The sequence below is a fragment of the Juglans regia genome, chromosome 8 (assembly GCF_001411555.2).
Source record: "Juglans regia cultivar Chandler chromosome 8, Walnut 2.0, whole genome shotgun sequence".
Lineage (NCBI taxonomy): Eukaryota > Viridiplantae > Streptophyta > Magnoliopsida > Fagales > Juglandaceae > Juglans > Juglans regia.
Window position 1 is genome coordinate 23011291 of NC_049908.1, and position 17966 is coordinate 23029256.

The following is a 17966-nucleotide window of genomic DNA, read 5'->3' on the forward strand; positions in this document are numbered from 1 at the left end:
TTGGCAGGACTGGAAACCCGCCTCTGCCAACTTAGCTTGCTTTGCTCTCTTTCTTGTCATGATTGGCCCGTGACACCCTCCACCAGGCCTTTTCCTTTGCTTGAGTTCATTTGTATCACACATAGGTAAAGCAAGGGGGCCATGCATGCCCTTAAGCCCCAACCCTCTAGCCCTTCTCTTCCACATAGTTCCTTTAGAGTTGCCAGAAATGAAGTTTTTAATGAGGGAGTTATGGGATGGGTAGCTAACCTGATGACCATCTCTGATAAGACTGGATGCACCAAGGTCAATTTGATCCAAGAAGGGGCATTGGTTTGACAAAACCACATTAGAAAACAAAGGATTCTTTGAGTGCACTTCTGTCAAGTGGGGGGTGGTCTCGAGGTTATCAGAGCTTGCTTGAAGAGGAAGGTCAGAATGACCTTTAGAAGTGTACTTGTTGCCCTTTCCATGTAAAGGTCCTCTTAGATGGAAGTTGTCAAAACTCCCAATGTCCGTTTGCTCAAAAGCTGTAGTAGAGTTTCCAGGAGCATTCTGACCCATCCCACCATCACCGTACTTGTTGTCCTCATGTTTGTTTTGGCGCCAACCCCCCTGAAATTTTGAAATCATCCCCCTTCCAGCTGAAAGTTTGAGAGCTTCTCATCTGTGAACTAGCCCTTAACCATGATCCATACTGGGATGTAGCTCCTTCACGTAATCTGCCACCCAAAGGAGAACTTGGGCATGAAGGACCAGCATGTTTAATGGCATCGCAATGGAAACAGAACAGAGCCAGCCTTTCATATTTGAAAGGAATCCAGAAGCGCTTCTCTCCCATGTTAATAAATCGACCACGAGTAAGGGGTTGAGAGATGTATAGAAGCACTCTAACTCTAAGGAAGTTGCCCCAGGCCATTCCACTAGCATCTACATCCACTGATAAAACAGTACCCGTAGCTGCACCCAACCTTTCCCCCTGGTTTTATTCATGCCAGCAAAAGGCAAATCATGAAGCTATAGCCAGAATGGTTCTTTGTTGAAGGCAATATCCTTAGGAGCCAGACATCCCTCACAATCAAACAAACATACTAGAGATTTGTCAAAAGACTAGGGTCGTCCTGATAACACTCGAAGCTTTTCCGTGGTACTTTGAAACTCAACCAAAAATCTGTGAATACCAAGATCCTTGGAAGAAACCTGGCCCTCCACTTTCCAATACCTTACACATAGTCGAACGAAAAGCTCCTCTGTTTACCTCTTTTTTTGCTACAACAAGAGCAGCCAACCACTTCTTACTCTTTTCAATGGATAACAAAACTTCCTCAGACGAAATGGGGACTTCCTGTTTCTCTTCCTCCATGAGACATAGGCCCTCGTACAGGCTAGATAGTTCTTCAGCCATGAATGGGATATCAGTAACGAAGTTTGCTACCAATCAGAATGTACTCTTCAAACTCAGTTCAAGAGAAAAAACCTCTACGTTCAAAAGAACAATAGAGAGCAAACACCCTACCTTTCTAGGAGAGAGAGGGGACCATGAATCGATAACTTAAGGGAGTAGTTGAGCTGAGTGCGTTAATGCGTTTGGTGGGAATAATGGGTATTTTGGTAATAAATTAAATCTGAATAAGCATTCGGAAAAAAAATTACTAGGAAGTAAGGAGAGGTTTGTATTCAAAACCCACCTCAACCCATCTCAACTCATCATTACAACTTTTTCAAATCCCAAAACAATTTTTTCAAATTCCCACACAAAATATAATAAATAATTCAACTTTTATTCTACTATTCACAAACCATCTCAACCAAGTATTAAAGAGAAGAAACGGAATAGACATGCGAAGGGTCTAGAACTTTTTTCTTTTTCATCTTTACGTCTTTATTGCAATTACAATAAAAAGTCTAGGCATGCTCTACAGAAAGGCTATTAGTCATTATTCTTGCACCAAATATAATATATAATTTTTTGTTTTTTGTTTTATCAAATATGTGATGTATGGATGATGAATAGAAAATTTTAATTAGTTTAGAAAGAATAAAAAAAGTTAAAAATTTTAAAAAATAAAAATAAGTGTGATATGTGGGGATGGTGAGTAACAAAACTTATAGAATAATATACTTGAAAAGGGAATGACAACTATGATTTGGTTTAATATTAACCCATGTTTCTTTTCTAGTCTAAATGCATGTTTGTGATTGTAGTGAGAAATATAGCTTATAGTCTTAGGGCTTATAACTTATAACTTAAAGAGAAATTCTGTTTGCAGTACCCGACTGCACGCACACGCCTTATGTGATGAAACGATTTGTTTCATTAAACAAAAAAATGCATCGTTTTGGCATACGTCCATTCCCTTCCTCCTTCTTCAGTACGAGATCTATCGGAACCATTCGTCAGCTCGAGACGATCGTTCCCTTCCTCAGCTTGAAGCCATGGTCCCCTTCCTTAGCTCGACGTCGGCCCCTTCCCATATCTCTCTCTCTATTTGAAATTGATTTATCAGATCATACCTGGTTGCTCATATTTTTTCTATTTTTTGAAGAATTATTTTACTTACACAGTATATCTATTGGCTTATATGTTGATGTTTGGTATTGATTGCTCTGTGTTTTTTTTTTCAATTTTCGTTATTGTTGTTATTTGTAGTTACTGCTTCTGTTAGGTTTACTTGTTGTTCCTTTTTTGGTTTCTAGTCCGTTTCTATGCATTGGTTGGGTTTATGGCTACACAATCGATTTATAAAAATCGCATGGAGAAAAGAAACTAAAAAAATATGTAAGTAATTATTTTGCTTGGTTTATGGTTATGCAATCGGCATCAACCCCTTCCTCAGCAAGCAAGGTAAAGATTTTGGTGGAATCATTGTGTTATTTATGTTCTCTTTGAATTTTTGGTTGGTTGCCTGGAAAATGGGTGTGGGGGAAGTGAAAGGACGACAACTGGATAGTGAGATTTTGTTTTGCCCACCAAGTATTTGCTTTTAGGCTCACTCCCTTGTTTTGTCTTGCATGGATAGTCCCGTGGGGATTGTACGTAGGCAGACTCTAACTTAAATAATAAGTTCTACTATTTTAATTTCATTCCAGGCTTTTTAGTGCATTGAATTGTAGTATTTGTCATATTTTCAGGGAAGCAAACATGGTTGCGGATTATCTTGCTAACCAAGGGGCCAATAATAATGGGGTGATGTTCTATGGAGTAGATATAGGGTGTAGGGTGTTAAGAGGTTTGTTGTGCACGGATAGTTGGGAACTTCCTTATTTACGTTTCTAATTGTTTGTTGTATGGGTCTAGGTTGTGGGAAATTTTGTTTGGGCACATGAGGGTGTTATGAATTAGGTATGGGTTGGTTGTTTGTTATGGTATTCTTTCGCCACAAGTGAGGGTTTTATTTAATAAAATCGGGAGAGGGTCACTCTTAGACATATAACCTTCGCTCTTTTTTTAATTTTAAAAAAAAAGTTCTACTATTAAAAAGTTATTTACTGTTTGGTAACTATATGTTTAAAACACTTTCAAACAAGTTATGTTTGTTTGGAAACAAATTAAAAGAATGCTTTCTAAGGTAAAAATGATATTATTTGAATTTTTAAAAATTATTACTATATCCTTGAAAGTTTAAAAGATATAATCATCTTAAAGTTATATGGGTATTTTCATTTATTGATAGTTTTTTTTTTAAATTCAAATTACATTCCTTGTTATTCGAAAATGTACGTTTGATATTAAACGTATTTTTTAGCTTATTTGAAATTAAAAGTTCATTAATATATAATACTCAAACAACTTGATTTTTCCATTACAAAGCTTGTAAGGCTACTTAAGTATTTTTAAGACCCCTACTGCAACCCTAAACGGATCCTAAATATTTGGTGCTACAGTAAATAAAGTAACGGAAAGTTATTTCATAAATGTGTCTTATCCAACATAGGGCTGTGCAGATGACCCGTAAAACCGAATGATCCGCTTAAGGTGACCCAACCCGACCCGAATTTTAGCGGGTTGTTATGTTATCGGTTGGAGACCCGACTATTAATGGGTTTTTTTATGTTGCCCTCAACCCGTCCAAATATAAATATCGACCTAGCTTCAGACTTCAATTCTGAATTTCTTAGACTCAAACCCTAGCTGCCACTACTTCTTTCTTGGCCTTTTAAGTTGCGGGCTGTGTCTTTCGAACAAGCACTGGTCGAGATCGAAGATGGAGTGTGATCGGAGAGTTGGGGTTGGGATGGACTTTTCTCCTAGTAGCAAGAAAGCGTTGAAATGGGTTCTCGTATTTTTCCTCTCTCTCTCTCTCTCTGTTTTTCGTTTTCTCTTTTATTTTTCTCCCGTCGGTAAAGTAAGAAGAAGACGCTCGGTGTTTCAGCTGCTTTTGCTACACCCCCATGTCCAACTAGAAAGACTTTTGCTACTTTCTTAGACTTAGATTTACGAGGTGTCGATTTCATGTGATTTTCATATTATAAACTCTTGCTGCCTTGCATTTGAGTTTTGTTATTATTTTTTTTCAAAGATCGGGATGAAATGTAAACCATAAAGGACTATCCTTTGAAACAATTTCAAGGGAACTTTGGGATGGATTCCACTTTCATCAGATGAGAGAGTTTATTAATTTTAGCTATTTGAACTAAAATATTTCAACCCAAATACCTTCTATTGACTTTTTACCCGTATTTTTTCTTTCTTTAGTGAAGCCATTGCCAAATGCATCATGTTCATAAAGAAGATTGCCGACGAGGAGAACTGCAACTCTTCTGTAAGGCTGCACTTTTCATTTTTTATTTTTTGGGATGTTTTCTTCGATTGAGGATCTGGGCTTGATAATTTGATATTGTGATCAGATCTGAGATATAAATGATAGAAATATTTTGTAAAGCGATGTGGATGTGCAAAACGTAGATTTTTTTTTTTGTTGCTCGCTCTGGGGAAGGTCGGGTCACACGGGCTCGACCCGACTTTGGTTTGTTCGGGCTGGTTCGATTTAGGTTGGCACCTTGGTTGGTCCCATTCAGGTTGGATCGGGTGCAAACCCGGTTGTCTCTGGTCGGGTTGCAGGCCTAATCCAACATACCTGATATAGACGTTAGTTTAGAATGCTGATTATTGTTGGTGAACTTGTATTAATTTTGGGGCACTTTTATATAGACGGTTAAAATTTGAGGCACTAAAGTAGGCTACTAGCATTAATTACGTGTTATTTTCTAAACTACTCCTATTGCCCTAGTATATAGGGCAATGCTAACTATACTTATATCGACGTGACATTCTCGTCTGTGCATATTAATTATTGTTTGTACTTATATCAAACATGACTCGCTATTACATGTTGTGAGAGCACTTCCCATGGATAATCTATATATATTTTTTATCTCAAAAACTCATTACATCTTACTTTTCCTATTTTAACTAACTATTTATTCATGATTCAACAACTCATCTAAATTTTTTATATATTTAATTTAAAAATTAAGTAAATGAAAAGAAGTAGAGAGAAAATAATAAAAATATATAGATGAAAGAATTGAGAAAAAGAAATAATAGAGAGAGATGTGTAAAAAATTAATACATGGATGAGTAGCATCAAAATATATTTAGATTGATACTTATTTTTAGGGCACTGCGTAGTATACTATGACAAGCGTAGAAAGATTAATTATGACTTTATATTGTCGATCTTCTCTTTTTTCATGGGCTTGAAGCAAAACTTTCATAGTTCGGTTAGTACAAAGTCTTCTCTTAAAAAAAAAAAAACTATAGAAAGAGATAGTTCACTTTTAGAAAGATAAACAATACAAATTAAATAAGACTTTGTTCAACTTATTGAATTGACGATGAAGCTTGATTTGAATTATCTCTATCACCATTTATCTCTCTCTTTAGTGATGGTTGGAGAGGCTTGAGAGGAACTTGTAAGCATTCAACATCTCCTTCAAGCATTTTGACGACTTTGTTCATTGATGGACGATCACTCGGCTTCAATTGTATGCACCATAATGCGACTATCAACATCTTCTTACATATTTTCCTTTCATCTTCAGTAGCATCTTCTATTTCAATATTCTTTCCATCATGGAATTGATCATATATCCAAGTGGGGAAGTAAATTTGGCTTAAATGTTCTGTAGATGCATGCAAGTTCTTTCTTCTGCTCACCATTTCCATCAACAACATTCCAAAGCTATAGACATCAGCTTTGTATGAAACGCCTCCAATATTTTTATAAAGCATTTCAGGAGCCATGTATCCAAGCGTTCCTCTTGCACGAGTCAAAGGAACAATACTATCTTCCACCGGGTACAATTTTGCTAAGCCAAAATCCGAAACTTTAGGTTTCAAATTCTCATCAAGAAGAATGTTGTGTGGCTTAATGTCAAAATGTAAAATTTGCATGTCACATCCTTGATGTAAATACTCAATCCCGCAAGCCACTCCTAAAGCAATATCATATGTTTTCTCGTAGTTGAGGATATTTGCCTCTGCTGAAAAAATGTGTTTGTTTAGAGATCCGTTGAGCATGAACTCATATATTATGGCACACTTTGAACCCTGAACACAAAAACCAATGAGTTCCACTATATTCGCATGATGGATCCTTCCAATGGTTGCTACTTCATTGATAAAATCTTGCCCATTTGCTTTGGATTGGCTTAACATCTTTACTGCTACAAGACGTCCACTTCGAAGTGTTCCTTTAAATACTGTGCCAAATCCTCCTTCACCCAATCTTTCCCTAAAACCTTTGGTCATTTTCTTAATTTCTGAGAAAGAGTACCTTATTGGCATGAAGTTATTTTGGCTTTGTAGAAATTCTTCAACTTCATCATACATGGACAAGTGCCTCCTTCGCCATTTATATATAAAAAAAGCAATCACAAATGGAGCACCTAATACACTGATTGACAAACGCCATTCTGGAAATGAAATCGCAAAAATAATTATAAGAAAGTGAGCAATCATGTTGTTGCACTACTAATTACTCCCTTTCAAAATTCTTGTGATTTGGCACAGTGTTTATTTTTAATGTTAATTTAATAATGATTTATAACTATTTCTTGTTGAGTAGTTTAAAGAATGATTAATTTACTAAAACAATTAAGAAAGATAAAAAGAGAGATAGTACAGATTCTTACCGAGCAGTAATTCAATTAATAAAGTTGCCAAATCTGTTAATGATAAAAAAAATAATAATCTCCATTAAAAGCTAGCTAAGAATTGAAGTAAAAGAATTAATGTGTATGATGCATAGAATGGATCATCGTTAGTGAGATCTAAAAGAGGTATAATATTAATCCAACAGTTTGAGCAAGTAAGCAAGTACGTACTGCGATAGTAGATATATTGAAACCCATTAGAAGTAGTCCATACATAATATTCTTCAGTAGTACTGACTCGTAGTTTGGTTAATCGGTCTGCATGGTTTGACAAAAAAAAAGAAAAAAAAAAAAGGGTTTCACGTCAGCATCTGAATTCAATATCAAAAGTAAGACTGATGGTGATCATGTCGAATTAGCTAAATATCATGACAAAATACGATCGATGGTACAAGCTCGTCCAACGCCGGACATCAATAAGTTTATTAATATATTTTGGATTTGTAAGTAACAAACATGATTACGGCCATTAATATTTTTATCTCTAATATATTTGTTTATAGTATTACGAGAAGATGTAGATTTAATTATTTATATTTATCTTAACAATCTAGAATCCGATTGAATGTAAGATATGAATAGTTGATTTACGTTATGAAAGAAACACATGTATATGTGATATTAGATATTAATTAGATATATGAAGTCAAAATATATCTAATTAATCTAATATCTAATACTGTGAATTTAGATAGGGATTCCAATAGAAGTCCTTCCCTTTCGTTTGTAAATGTGAATGAAATATTTATTCAATGAATAAAGTGAATATTGAATGAATAAATAGATTCAATCAAGAAAAAAAAAAAACTAAAAATTGGAATGGTTTTGAAAAAAGAAAGAAATGGAAGAAAAGAAGTCATATGGATTCAAAAAAATTATGTGACTAGAAGCTAAAAAAGAAATATGGAAGTAGTTCTAATGATTCAATAATATTATTACTTCAATTCAGAGTTCTTAGAAATGGATCTCCCTTAATAAATGGATCTAGTACGTGAAATATTTAATTTATTAGGTAAAATATAGAGTTAGAATTTAAATTCATGAATTTTACTTTTGTTAGTATTTATTTATTTTTTTAGCAATTCTACTTCTCGTATTGTAATTAATATATCTGATCTTATCTCCAAGTTTAAACCATTTTCATGTTTCATTGCTTAAGGAATGAACGGTTTAAAGTTGAAAGAAGACAAATAGCTGATCAGACAGATACAAATTCTTACCGTTGAGCCATAACAATCCAGTATACTTGGCTGCGACACATGGAGAAAAGAAATAAAGGTAGGTGATCTGTTAATTTATAATATAGAAAATGATTTAAATAATTTGAAATATATAATAGTTTTCTCCTCATAAAAACATTCTAATTCAAATATACATGAACTCTAAAATATCTCTATTAATCTACAATTTAATATTAATGCTCCTTTCCAAACATGTATGTGACATTATTATTCGCACGTGCATTACAAAACATGTATTTGAATACCAATTTACATTTTGAAACCATCAAAACATCAATTTTTTTTAGTTCGCAGCATAAACTATTAAACTTGATAATCGGATCATTGGTACCTTTATTTATCAAATTATGTCATACTCAAGTCCTACTATGAAAAATTTATGTTATTAATTAATTTAAATTAATTTGTTTTCTATGTATTTTAACGTGTAAATTTTTTATGTTTAAATGAAATGTAAAAAAAGAAGGGGAAGAAGGATATACTTGTAATTTGGTGTTATTGAGATGACTTGAGATGGATTGTGAATAGTAATGAGATGAGTTGTGAATAGTAGTGAGATTTGTGAGTTAAAGTTGCTGAATAGTAATGAATAGTAGTGAGATAAGTTGAGATGAATTGAGATGAGCTGAGATGAGCTGAGATGACTTGCGAATCCAAACTTATGAAAAACCCCTTTTCATTCGGTCTTCATCTCCGTGCGCCTCTCCCTACCATTTTCTAAGCAATTTCTTCACTTCCAACGAGTAATCCAGCCGAGAATCTCTTCGAGAAGGAAGATCACGCAGGTAAACTCCTTGATTTCGGTTTCTGATTGGGGGATTTCGGTTTTATAGGTTGTAAACTAGGGCTTCTAAGAAAATTTCTCTGCTTGTTTTCCAGCCAAAAACCTTCGAAATTCCTCTTCCATTTCCTTGTTTGATGCTTAGTTTTGCATCTTGGAAAGCAAGCTAAGCCAGGTAACGCTCTTATCCTCAAAATTTCGTGTGGGTTGAAATCGTGCCATGTATTAGGGATTTTTGAATTTCTGTGCTGGCCGATTGTTGTGTGGTAGTTTCTAGACTGATTTCTCAATTTTTTCCTCTCATGATTGTTCTAGTTGGTGGTAACCGAATAGAGGAAGGATAATATTCTTATGTTGTGCTCTGTTTTACTCCCAGCCGTGTGCTTTGTAAGGCATTTTTTATGTATCCCTTCCTTGTGTTTTCTTGAGTTTAAATTATGTTCTTAGTTATGTTTAAGCCTTTTTTTTATGTGTTAAATTAATGGAGATGAGAATGGGTATTTTTAATATTTTCCCTAAGTTAATAGTCTTAGTAAGCAACCAAGGATTTTATTAAAACTAGTGATTTTTATGTTGTAATTTTCTAGTTTATAAGGGATTCACCCTTGCTGTTTTTTGCTATGTTTAAACAAAAAAAAAATGATGTTTCTTGCTAGTTTTCTTCAATACTAGTGTCCTTAGTCTATGTAGTTGGGATTGTGATTGAATGGAGGGATGCTTAAAGGCATGAATGCACTAAAGCTACTAGCTGTCTATGGAGGGCTGTTACAAATTATAATCTCAATAAAATTAGAATACCGTCTTTTTTTTTTTTGTTTTTAAAAAAAACTCTACGCAATAAATATAAACAACTAGTTGTATAGTCGCATCAATATTTCTCAGGTCTGGGCTCTAGCTAGTCTGTAGGGGCTTGGAAAGAACAAATTTTAGAGAATTCTACGTCTGTATTAACTTTTTATAAAAGATCAGTTACATATTAACTTGGCAAATTCATGAGTTAGCTAGAAAGAAGTCAACTCATAAAAAAACAAACTGACAAATCATGGTATAAAATCACTTTTGTAACATAAACTGACACATAAGGTTGTATGTACCTTGTGTTAAAACCACCCCCCCCCCCAAAAAAAAAAAAAAAAGTCTATATATATATTAATATACATTTAACATCTTATGGAGATATTATTGAATGAAGAAGAATCAGTGGGTGCTATTATTGATTCAAATACTAAACACTAGAGATCGAATGTGGATTTAATTGAAGAAATATTTTCCTATGATGAAGCTGCTATTATAAAGAGAATACCTACCTATCAGTCTACATAAGATAATATGGAGGTGTTCATCAACAATTGGTAATTTTACTGTAAAAAGTGCATATTATTTACAAAAAGATCAGATATTGGATGGAGATAAAAGCCGGTCTTCAAATTCAAATTGCAAGGAAGCTGTTTAGAATAGAATCTAGAAATTAAAAATTCCAAATGTTACAAAAGTTTTCCTATAGCGAGCTTACTTAGAGGCCTTATCCAATAATTTAAATCTCTTTAAAAGGAACATAATAGAGTTACCAAACGGTCCACTGTGTTTAGAAGAAGAAGAAAGTACAATACATGTTCTTTGGGAGTGTATAGCAGCAAAGGATGTGTGGTGTCTTCATTCAAAGAAAATTCAAGAAAGTTTTTTTACAGCAGCTTGTTTTAAGGGTTTATTAGTTGCTATGTATAGAGTATTGCTGATGAAGAACAGAGGGAAGAAATATATTGCTATGTATATCTTGTGTTCTTTCCCTCCTTTGATGGAGTTTTATTAATAAATATAATATTGATGTTCATAATTCTAAAAAAAAATAAAAAAACACATCTTATATATGGGGATTGAAAACTCACCTACATTTCTGCCCTGTTCTAGTATGAAAGTATCCCAAGGATTTCCATGATATTCTGACAAAAAGACAAAAAAGAAGGAAAAAATGGGATCACATTAGCGTTTGGAATCTTCAATTAAAAATCAGGTCATTATAATGCTGCAAAAATAGCCCATATTTATCCCCTTTTAAATGGGTATTGTGTCGGGTAGTGCTAATTAGAATAGGAAAATACAATATATGTATGATCAGTTGGAGTGGGAAATCCAAGAATTCAGTCAAGTTGGAACAACAAATAAATGACGAGATATATCGATCAGCATATATATAATAAATATCTCATTCGAATTCTGATCTCAAATTTATTAATTACTCACCACATTGGTACCAAGAAAGCTCAAAACCATATGAGAATGCATTGCGGATGTCTGTACAGGAAATATTAGGATCATCATAAATTTGTCCTGGCCACAATGTCAGAGACATTTGCTCTATCGTGCATGACTCCTCCACATCCATCACATTCGCTCCATAGCCAACAATAATATATAAGTACCGTTTGAAATCTTGAGAAAAAGAGGAGTTGGAAGAAGACCCATATCCCTTATTGATATAAGAACAATTCGCCGTTTTCAAATTGAAAGGGAAAGCCGAAGTCACTGGCTTTTTACAGTTCACAATAGCCACAACTTCTGATAATTCTTTTATGTTTAAATTGTTACCACAATTCCCATATGTTGGATATGAATTCCAGTCCGACCAATTCCAACTGAAATTAAAATTGTTTAGAAAATAACGAGGGATGAAGGAGTAATTATCTTCCTGAATACCTGAGTCTACAATTCGGATTGTGTAGTTGTTGTAATTGATTTGGCTTACGTAGTATTTGTTGAAATCCCTGCCCAAGCAAGCAGTCAACAATGACTGCTTGCTGCTTAACCCCTAACGCCCAACTCTCAACTGTCCATTGAATGCAACAATAAATGCATTCATACGTAAAACAATGCATCTATAAATTGAGGCTTCTGGCGAGTCTCAGACACCCAAAAAGAAGAAAAGAAAAGAGAGAGAGCCGAGAGAGCTCTGAGAGAAAAGAAGAGAGTTGAGTTGAGTAGAGTGTGATCCTCCTCCTCTGTAATATTTTCTTGTGTGCCACTATTTATTAGTGAAGCTCTTTTCTGTGGATGTAGGCAGTTTCCGAACCACGTTAAATTCTTGGTGTCACTGAGTGCATGAGTGTACTCTTTTATTACCGCTTTTATCCCTTCCGCTGTGTTGATTTCCCCAACAAGTGGTATCAGAGCGTTTGTTGGAAGAAGTTTTTTACAGAAAACTCGGTTTTAGTGTGTAGCTCAGTTTTCAAATTTGAGCATACCACTGTGTTCGTCTCATCCAGACAAGAAAAGCGGTGGAAACCAGAGGCCAAACGGAGGCCGCACGCGCTCCCACGCGCCGTCTGAAGATCGGAGAGTGAGACCCACTCTCGACACGCGTCCCACGCGCCAAGTAGAGTCTCTAGCGCGTGAGTCCCACGCTCATACACGCGCCACACGCGCTCCAGAGAAGCCATTGCGCGTGAAGTTCACGCGCCTGACGTGCCCCTGACTCCATAAAGCGCGTGAGTTACACGCGCCTACGCGTTCCACGCGCACCAGAGGAGTTTCAGCGCGTGAGGTACACGCGCCTACGCGCTGTTTGTCGCGCCACGCACTGCACGCGCGACAGAGTTCCTGTTTTGGTTCTTTTGCTCATTCCTTGTGCTATCTGAGTCCGATTTTGACGAAACAAGACTCGTTTCCAACAAAATCAGACGTTCCGGACACAACGGTGCTGTCCGTTTTGTGATATTCCACCTCAAAGATCCTGTACTTGTATTTTGTATTTAGAACAGTCTAAATCCATGGAGGATTCAGCATCAGGCGCCATGATAAAGCTGACTGCCTCAAACTACAGTCTTTGGAGACCTCGAATGGAGGATCTCTTGAACTGTAAAGATCTGTTTGACCCTTTGGAAGATGAAGGGAAGAAGCCAGATGAAGTTACGGATCAAGTGTGGAGAAAGATGCACAAGAAGACTATTGGTCAGATCAGGCAATGGATTGACCATAGTGTTTTTCACCACGTGGCCCAGGAGACGGATGCATATAACCTCTGGAAAAAGTTAGAGGATATGTATCAGGCTAAAACTGCTCGAAACAAGGCCCTCTTGATGAGACGGCTTGTTAACTTGAAGTTGAAAAGCGATACCTCTGTTGCCGAGCATACTAGCGAGTTTCAAAACCTAGTTAACCAGCTCGGGTCCGTCAACCTGAATCTTGGCGATGAAGAACAAGCCCTGCTACTTCTCAGTTCATTACCAGACAGTTGGGAGACGCTGGTGGTCTCCCTAAGTAACTCTACTCCAGATGGCAAACTTACCATGACGATGGTTAAGGATGCCCTGTTTAATGAGGAGGCCAGACGAAAAGAGACAAGCATGAATCAAACTCATGCCCTTGTCACCGAGAGTAGAGAAAGGCCTCAAGGTAATGATAGAGGGAGAAGTGGAGGCAGAAACAGAGGGAAGCCTCAACCACGTGGAAGGTCCAGCAGTAGCAGGAACCAGCAGACGGGTAACATAAAATGTTACCATTGTGGCAAAGAAGGCCACATGAGGAAACACTGCCGCAAGTTTTTAAGGGAGCAAGGTCAAAGCAGTAAGCTGAAGAAAGAAGATGGTGAAACCCTTGTCACTCTTTCTGGAGATGTGGCAATACTCTCCACCAGTGACGAGACGTGTCTGCACGTTGCAAGCCATGATGTTGAGTGGGTGGTAGACACAGCAGCATCATACCACGCCACTTCCCACAGTGAATTTTTCACTACGTACAAAGCAGGAGACTTTGGTACGGTAAGGATGGGGAATGCCAGTTCCTCGAAGATCGTGGGTGTTGGCGAAGTGCAGATAAAAACCAACGTTGGTTGCACCATGGTGTTGAAAGATGTTCGACACATTCCTGACCTTCGGCTCAACCTGATTTCCGGGACAGCCCTTGATCGACAGGGCTATGACAGCTACTTCAGCAAAGGCACTTGGAAGCTGTCACAAGGTGCCATGGTTGTCGCCCGAGGACATATTTGCGGTACGTTGTACAAGACCCATGTGAAGATCGGTTCTGATAGCCTCAATGCAGTGGAAGACGAGGCATCACCGAATCTGTGGCACAAGAGACTCGGACACATGGGTGAGAAAGGGTTAGATACGCTTGCAAAGAAGGCACTTATCAAAATTGCCAAAGGAACAGCGTTAAACCCTTGTGAGTACTGTTTGTTTGGCAAACAATGTAGAGTCTCGTTTAAATCCTCTACGAAGAGAAGATCAGAGTTGTTGAGTCTGGTACACTCTGATGTATGTGGTCCCATGGAAGAAGAGTCATTGGGAGGTAACAGATATTTCGTGACATTCATTGATGATGCTTCACGAAAGGTCTGGGTATATGTTTTGAAGTCAAAGGATCAGGTCTTCGAGCACTTCAAGAATTTCCACACCCTAGTGGAAAGAGAGACGGGAAAGAAGTTGAAGTGCCTGCGAACGGACAACGGAGGAGAATATGTCTCCAAAAGGTTCGCTGCATACTGCGCTGATCGCGGTATTCGACATGAGAAGACGGTCCCATATACCCCTCAGCACAATGGTGTAGCCGAAAGAATGAACCGGACCATCATTGAAAGAACAAGATGCATGCTCAGTATGGCCAAGTTACCAAAGCCATTCTGGGGTGAAGCTGTTCTAGCTGCCTGTTACCTGATCAACAGATCACCTTCTGCACCACTGGAATTTGAAATTCCTGAGAAGGTTTGGTCTGGAAAAGATGTCTCTTACTCTCACCTGAGAGTGTTTGGGTGCAAAGCCTTTGCACACGTATCCAAGGAGCTGAGACAGAAGCTCGATGTCAAGTCAACTCCATGTATCTTTGTTGGATATGGAGATGAAGAATTCGGATACAAGTTATGGGATCCAGTGACAAAGAAAATTGTCAGAAGTAGGGACGTTGTGTTCTATGAAAACCAGAACATAGGAACTGAAGCTTCATCAAGAGAGCTTAGTTCCGATACTCCAAATCCTGCACCATTACAGTCCGCCACAGATAATGAGGAAATGCAGGATCGAGATCCAGAAGCAGAAGAAGAAGCTCAGGGTGTCGAGCAGGGGGAGCAAGAATCCTCTCCACCAGCAGCTGGTGTACCACCACAAGGGTTAGATGGTGACGAACCTCCTTTGGTTGATGAACCAAGAAGATCGGCAAGAGGCCGCCTACTGATTCCGTCGAGGAGATATCCGGAATCAGACTATATTCTGCTTACTGATGAGGGGGAGCCAGAGAGTTTCCAGGAAGTTCAAACTCATGCTGATAGAAGCCTATGGGTGCAGGCAATGCAAGAAGAGATGAGTTCTTTGCAGAAAAATCAGACCTATGAGTTGGTGAAACTTCCTGAAGGAAAGAAAGCCCTAAAGAACAAATGGGTGTTCAAGCTGAAGAAAGATGGCCAAGGAAAGCTGATGAAGCACAAGGCCAGATTGGTTGTCAAAGGATTCCAGCAGAAGAAGGGAATCGACTTTGACGAGATATTTTCTCCGGTGGTGAAAATGATGTCGATCCGAGTCATACTCGGATTGGTAGCCAGCTTGAATTTGGAACTCGAACAGATGGATGTGAAGACAGCCTTTCTCCATGGAGATTTGGAGGAGGAGATCTATATGGAGCAACCAGAAGGGTTTGCAGCTCCAGGGAAAGATCACTTAGTCTGCAGGCTGAAGAAGAGTCTCTATGGCCTCAAGCAAGCGCCGAGGCAATGGTACAAGAAGTTCGACTCATTCATGATGAGTCATGGTTACAAGAGACTTGTTGCAGATCAGTGTGTCTATGTTCGAAGGTTCCAGGATGACAAGTTTGTCATACTCCTTTACATTGATGATATGTTAATCGTTGGTGAGGATAGGTCCATGATTAACAAACTAAAGAAGGAACTATCCAAGTCCTTTGACATGAAGGACTTAGGCCCAGCACAGCAAATTCTGGGCATGAAGATTGTTCGTGATAGGAAAGCCAAAAGGGTGTGGCTATCACAACAAAAATATGTTGAACATGTCATCAGACGTTTCAACATGGGAGATGCTAAGCCAGTCAATACTCCACTTGCTAACCACTTCAAATTGAGCAAGAGCTCGTGTCCTTCTTCAAAGAAAGAGATTGAAGAAATGGAAGCAATCCCCTACTCTTCAGCAGTAGGAAGCCTGATGTATGCAATGGTTTGTACCAGACCAGATATTGCTCATGCTGTAGGCATGGTGAGCAGATTCCTTTCAAATCCAGGAAAGGATCATTGGGAAGCAGTCAAGTGGATTCTCAGGTACCTGAAAGGTACATCGAATATGTGCTTGTGTTTTGGGGGAGCTAAACCAGTTTTGGAAGGCTATACAGATTCAGATATGGCAGGAGATCTGGATAGCAGGAAATCTACTTCGGGATTTCTCTTCACCTTTGCAGGAGGAGCTGTCTCTTGGCAGTCCAAGTTGCAAAAGTGTGTTGCTTTATCCACAACAGAGGCAGAGTACATTGCCGCAGCGGAAGCTGGGAAAGAGATGCTGTGGATGAAGCGTTTTCTCCAAGAACTAGGAGTTAGTCAAGAGGACTACAAGGTACATTGTGATAGTCAAAGTGCTCTAGACTTGAGCAAGAATTCAATGTACCACTCCCGCACCAAGCATATTGACATCCGCTATCATTGGATACGCGAAGCGATGGAACAACAGCTGTTGAAGCTTGTGAAGATCCATACGAAAGAGAATCCAGCGGACATGCTGACGAAGGTGGTTACAAGTGAGAAGCTTGAGCTATGCAGAGACATAGCTGGGATGGAGAGCATCTAGGTAAATGGGCATGGAGGGGGAGAATTGTTGAAATCCCTGCCCAAGCAAGCAGTCAACAATGACTGCTTGCTGCTTAACCCCTAACGCCCAACTCTCAACTGTCCATTGAATGCAACAATAAATGCATTCATACGTAAAACAATGCATCTATAAATTGAGGCTTCTGGCGAGTCTCAGACACCCAAAAAGAAGAAAAGAAAAGAGAGAGAGCCGAGAGAGCTCTGAGAGAAAAGAAGAGAGTTGAGTTGAGTAGAGTGTGATCCTCCTCCTCTGTAATATTTTCTTGTGTGCCACTATTTATTAGTGAAGCTCTTTTCTGTGGATGTAGGCAGTTGCCGAACCACGTTAAATTTTTGGTGTCACTGAGTGCATGAGTGTACCATTTTATTACCGCTTTTATCCCTTCCGCTGTGTTGATTTCCCCAACAGTATTTACTACCATCATGTAAAGATAACAACGTGTGGTTGTTCTCATCACATGAGAGTTCATACCTTTCGTCTCCGCAGTTTGATGGATCGCCTTTAAGTCGAAACGGATAGCTGATGTTGGGGATATTGCCACAAGAAGAAGGAGGACAGTAGTGATCAGTATTATTAAGACTAGAAGCTGGAGGAACAAGGATTAGGACCAGAACAATACTTATAAGGACCTTGAGTTCAGCAGGGAAAGCCATTCCTCTTCGACCCAACAACAGAGAGAGCCAGAGATTAGGGAGATCAGGGAGAGATCAGAGGATTAGAAGAGAGAATTATTCTTAAGACTAGAAGCTAGAAGAACAAGGAGGCTGAGTCCAGCAGGATAGGCCATTCCTGTTTACATAAACAGAGATCAGAGAGATCAGAGAAAGAGAGTCGCTTAGGAGAGATTTGGGCGTGGTATAATGATGCAGATATAGGGATAACTACAGGATGCAGGTACAGGAGGACACTAGTAAACATAAGCGCGTTCACGAAAACTTCACAAGAAATAGAATTGCATGGGTTGACTTAGTCAATTGTGAATAGTGTGAGAGATGAAATCAAAATTATTAT

At 38.1% G+C, this 17966-nt stretch overlaps 1 protein-coding gene and 1 long non-coding RNA gene across 2 annotated transcripts; one reads left to right on the forward strand and one right to left on the reverse strand.

The window, feature by feature from the left end:
- Positions 1-5631: 5631 nt before the first annotated feature.
- On the reverse strand, positions 5632-11643 carry LOC108984035 (rust resistance kinase Lr10-like). Its single transcript, XM_035692921.1, has 6 exons — positions 11401-11643; positions 11046-11099; positions 8358-8387; positions 7309-7395; positions 7117-7149; positions 5632-6897 (listed from the first exon to the last, which is right to left on the reverse strand). Exons 1-6 carry the CDS (start codon positions 11540-11542, stop codon positions 5804-5806), a joined length of 1440 nt encoding a protein of 479 aa, XP_035548814.1. The 5' UTR covers positions 11543-11643; the 3' UTR covers positions 5632-5803.
- Positions 9057-10187, forward strand: LOC118349237. Its single transcript, XR_004802188.1, has 2 exons — positions 9057-9163; positions 9258-10187. It is a non-coding gene; the product is annotated as an uncharacterized LOC118349237 (long non-coding RNA).
- Positions 11644-17966: the final 6323 nt, after the last annotated feature.